A 5374-nucleotide genomic window follows, 5' to 3' on the forward strand; every position below is an offset into this window, starting at 1 on the left:
GGATGGATGGATGGATGGATGGATGGACGGACGGACGGACGGACGGACGGACGGACAGATGGATGGATGGATGGATGGACAGATGGATGGATGGATGGATGGATGGACAGACAGATGGTTGGATGGATGGATGGATGGATGGATGGATGGATGGACAGACGGACGGACGGACAGATGGATGGATGGACAGATGGTTGGATGGATGGATGGACGGACGGACGGACGGACGGACGGACGGACGGACGGATGGATGGATGGATGGATGGACAGATGGATGGACAGACAGATGGTTGGATGGATGGATGGACAGACGGACGGACGGACAGATGGATGGATGGACAGATGGATGGATGGATGGACGGACGGACGGACGGACGGACAGATGGATGGATGGATGGATGGATGGATAGATAGATGCATGGATGGATGGATGGATGGATGGATGGATGGACGGACGGATGGACGGACGTACTCCCTGAAACATGAAAGTCTACCAACAGAAGACTTTTTCTCACCTGTCTGTCTGCCTCACCTGTTCTCTGATGTCCTGTCGCAGCTCTCCCAGGATCTGATTAAAGATAATGAGCTGGCCAATCAGAGCCTTGGTGTGGTCACCTGACAGGAGACGTATAGTCAGTGATCAGAAATCAGCTCAAATGTGATTATTGGTTTTGATTATTTGCATAAAAAAAAAGCAAATCTCACCCAGGATGGAGTTCACCTCGCCGCTCACTGGAAGAGAAAGAATTCATCACTGTTTATTAATATCACACAGGGTATAATTGATTACAGTTAGAAAATGATCAGCTGGAGTGTAAAGCTGCAGGAGAAACCAGCTCTCTCTGAAGGTCTGAGTGCAGAGAGCCACACTGAGTGAGATCTCAGTGAGCTGACCTGAGTTATAGGATGACGAGTCTCCTTGGAACGGGCAGTCAGTCAGAGATCCAGCTTTAGCAACGCTGCCCCCTAAAGCCATCATGAGGGACACCAAAGCCCCCTGAAACAAAGAAGAAGAGAAAGTGTGGAACAGAGCAAGAACTGTGAGGGAACCGTTCCCTTCATTTATCAAAATGTGTTCCTCACTCTCACGTTGAAGCTCAGACGCAGTTAAACTGGCAGAGGGCTGTAATTAGCACGCCCTTTAATTGGGTTTTTTCCTCATGTGAAGTGCAGACACTGACGAATGTTCCACTGGCGGTGCTGCCCATCACTGCTTTATTCACTCTCCTCTGTGCTCGTCCCTGTGCTGGCTCATGCACAAAGGCCCTTTCAGATGGGATTTATTTCTCTGAGGGAGGTGGAGTGATTTTAATATTACCTGCCCCACTTAGTGATTTTAATCCAGAGTTTATGCGACTCATTTTTCACCCCCTCTTTCACAAATAATTACCTCCTGCTTTTTCAGCAAACTGGCTGCTCGTCAGGTAATTTAAACCCTGTTCTTCTACTTCACAGTAAAAGTCTCATCTGTATTTCCACAGCCTGAAGCAGTGTCTTCAAAAATCCAGTTTAGTCCAACCAGCAGTTACCCCTGACACATCCTTCTATTTCAAAAACACTCGTAATATTTCCTTAATCACTGAACAGATCGTTAATTTTCTGCTGCTCCAACCTGGAGTCGGGCGTAAGTCTTCTGCCCGTGTCTAATCTCCACCATCTCCACCTCTCTGGGCAGGGGAACCAGCGGCGGCAGGCCCTGGCTGGAGTCAGCCAGTCGGCAGTCAACATACAGCTCCATGTTGATGTTGTTACGCTGCAGGCCACCGACTCTCAGGATGATGGAGTGAGTCCGTCCATCAGCCAGGTTAGCGTTCTGCATGTTCACGGTGTGGACCTTCCCGTCAGCTTTGACGTAACGAACCAGGACTGAAGAACCAGAAGAACATGGACGGTAGAACAAAAGATAGTAAAAGAAAGGAGAGGAGAGAGAAGTCGCAGTTGGAGCAGAAATAGATGGAGTAGAAGAAGAGGAGAAAAAAATGAACAGTTTGACGTTTGGTTTAAATGCATCATGATCACAAACACGGCACTGTTCTCAGGTATTTTATAGACTTACATATAAAGCATAGCTCTGTTTTTATAGGGTTTATATTAAGATAACGCAGAGCCGCTGGTTAGAGATTATAGATGACCACCTTGTAATTTGCAGTTTGATCTAACAGTGGCAGTATTAAGTCATTGCAACAACACCTATAATTAGACACAATAATGATACAGAAGTATCATGAAGGTTTAGTCTTAAGCGGCATTTTCTGTCACATGTCAGAGAACCAAGTCGGCCAGATTTTATTTTAATATATTACCTGCTGTAGTGCCATTTGTGGCAGCATTTTAAGTTGCTATATGTCAATACAGCCATTATATCCCAGATGTTAATAATATGTTTATATTATAAGTCCATAGTAACTACATAAATTACAAAACAAAGTGCAATAAACTAGGTTTATATTTAGTTGCATGAAATATTTTCCAAACACTGGAAATGTATTTTGAGTGTCTTTACATTTTTGAGATGCACCAATTTTTATAAACTGCAGGAAAAATGAAAATAAATAATTTGTGAACATTTTGCAAGCATCAAAATAAACTATTTCCAACAACAGTGCAGTTTAAGTCCTGAGCCTCCAACAAAATGACACAGACAGGCCAACATGACTCACAAACACCAGCAAACCTTCGAAAGGCCCCGTAGGGAAAAACTATGTTTCCCGCAAAAATGACATCACTTCCGGTTTTGGCAAGCGAGGGCGGTCGTGCGATAGCTTGCGCTGACGTTTATTCCGACGTTGATCGGCTCGGCAAAGCGTGTTTCTCGATTATAATGTTTTTGTTGTTTCCAGCGCTTTTTATGCGATTTTAAAAAAAAGACATTTCTGGAAGGAAACTGTGACCTGAGACAAGCTGAATGCGTGTTGCTTAAGTACGCTCCTCCGGTTTCATATGCAAAAAAATTAATTATTGCGCTAGCTTATGTGGCTGCAATTCTAACGGGATTTAGAAATAGTTACACAAATGGGCTTTAACCTCCTGGACATCACATTTTGGGTTATTTAGACCAAAAAACTCAATTTTGCTCTACAAGGGCCTGATATCCACTTACAAGAACATTATCCTGCTACTGTTCTATCAAATATTTTAAATGAATATCCTCATATGTGGCTCTTAATAAGGTAAAAATCTGGTAATTCTTTGTTTTTACATTCATCAGGTCCCAATCAGCCCAAATATCAAAGAGAAATAAAAAATGCTGCTGTGGGAGAGTTCGGGTCTCAGGAGGTTATAGAGGACAGCTCTGCAGATGAGAACAAACCTGAGAGATGTTGATGAAAGAAAAATAGAACTCATCGATATTAGACTGCAGTACTGAGCAAATATTAATCCAGTCTTTAACTCCTATCTGTCTTCTACACAGAAAGTGTTACTAAGATACAAATAAGAAAGTTATTTATGAGGGTCAACAGGAGGAAATCATCCACAGCTTACTCATAAAGACAGGAACTGCCCATGCTCTAATTTCTAAATGCTTTTGTTTGAAAGTGTTTTGTAGGCGATCAGGGCAACGGTTCCGTGGATGAGAAAATGGAAGAAGCGTAACGGAAAAAATTAAAAAGAATAAACAGTCTGAAGGAGCGGATGGCTGGCAGCTCGCAGCAGCAGGAAGAAGGAGCTCTGCTGACCAATAAAAACATGAGAAGCACCAAGAAAATAAAACTACCAGGATAAAATAACTGTGGTGGCGTAAAGATAAAAGTTATAGTTGTATCTTATTTCTCTGTCCCACAGAGCTGCGCTCAGTTCAACATAAATTACTGTCACCAGAGAACCCAGTGCAGATTCATCCGCTGCTGGAAATAGTCCCATTATTGGCCTAATTTCAAGGCGAGGAGGCTCTCTGGAAAATTTGTGTGGATCATATTCAGACTAAAGCATTTTGAGACAGCTAAATCACGAGGTCAAAGGTCGGCCTAAGCCAAAACACAAACACAGAGTAGTTTATGAAACATGGAGTCTGATTACAGCAATCATGTAGTTAGAGCAGCTGCAAGCTGAACTCGCAGTCTGTCATTATCAGGATGAAGAAGATTATAAAACGACAACAGAACCAGATTCCTGTGCCGGCCCGGCGGAGACCAGCTGATCAGACCAGACTGCACCCGCCCAGCACAGAGCCACGTGAACGTCATTCAAGGCTGAACCATCAGAGCGCAGTGTTCAGTTTCAGCTTCATTAAACATCATTGAGCTCGGCGTGATTACCAGCTCTGTAATCAGCCACCGTCTCAGTTCTGCAGGACTCAGAGTTTCCACAGATCTTCAGTCTGTCAGGCTCAGCTGTGTGTTTGATGTGGCAGACGTGCGTGGAGTCTGCAGGTTAAACGTGTCACTCAGTGGAAACGTCTGCATCTTTACAGCCCATGTGCTGCTGGACCAGCTGATGTATTTTATTTGCCACTTGTGGGAAAACTACATCAGAATGTATCAATAGGTTCATATTTGATTTTTTGACAACAGATTTTTCCTCCATGTCTAACTGTCAGTGGACAATCTGTGAGAAATTTCTGCTGTTCAACCTTTATGACAGGTAAGAAGGAGACGCTGCACCTCGAGTGGACGTAGATGGTGACGTAGTCCTGAAGTTATATACATTTTCATCTATAGCAAAGACAAGAGGGCGTGTAAGAGACTGATGTCACAAACTGAAACCTGAGAGAGCGGCCTGTGCAGAACCAGAAATTCCAATACATTCAATTCAATTTTATTCAGACAGCGCCAGATCACAACAGTCGCCTCAAGGCGCTTTATATTGTAAGGTAGACCCTACAATAACATACAGGGAAAACCCAACAATCACATGACCCCCTGTGAGCAGCACTTTGGCGACAGTGGGAAGGAAAAACTCCCTTTTAACAGGAAGAAACCTCCAGCAGAACCAGGCTCAGGGAGGGGCGGTTGGGGGATCGTCTTTACAGGCTGAGACCTCAGTCTAAAGTCTGTGTGTGATCTCCAGCGATGGGCAGTAATGCATTACTGTAATCCGATTACTTTTTCAAGTAACAAGTAATGTAAGGGATTACTATTGCAAAAAAAGTAATTTGATTACTGTTACTTTCCCATAAGCAAGCTGCGTTATGATGACATTATTTTATTTTATATGCAGGAAATAGGTTTAAATGTTAAACAATTTCTTCAAGTCAAAGACTGTTGAATATAATTTATTTTCTGCTTGATGCATAAAATTAAAAGTTTAAAAGTAATTAAACAAGTTTTAAAAAGAGGCTTTCCATTTGATTCAATTTTATATGACGACAGAGCGTTCTCACTCCCGAGGCGTAACATGTCGACGTTTTGTCACGTCCCGCGGCGTTCCTGAGGAA

The 5374-nt window shown here is 43.2% G+C and overlaps 1 protein-coding gene across 1 annotated transcript in view; it reads right to left on the minus strand.

Annotated features, from left to right (window-relative positions):
* thbs3a (thrombospondin 3a) overlaps positions 1-5374 on the minus strand; it is a 23397-nt gene that overhangs the window by 11995 nt on the left and 6028 nt on the right. The window contains exons 3-6 of the mRNA XM_005753128.2: positions 1613-1866; positions 895-997; positions 706-732; positions 533-615 (exon numbers count right to left, since the gene is read on the minus strand). Of these exons, the coding sequence (XP_005753185.1) occupies positions 533-615; positions 706-732; positions 895-997; positions 1613-1866 (467 nt within the window). The remainder of the gene's footprint in view (positions 1-532; positions 616-705; positions 733-894; positions 998-1612; positions 1867-5374) is intronic.

This window comes from Pundamilia nyererei, unplaced genomic scaffold (assembly GCF_000239375.1).
Source record: "Pundamilia nyererei isolate P.nyererei 1_Seehausen unplaced genomic scaffold, PunNye1.0 scaffold00405, whole genome shotgun sequence".
Classification (NCBI taxonomy): domain Eukaryota; kingdom Metazoa; phylum Chordata; class Actinopteri; order Cichliformes; family Cichlidae; genus Pundamilia; species Pundamilia nyererei.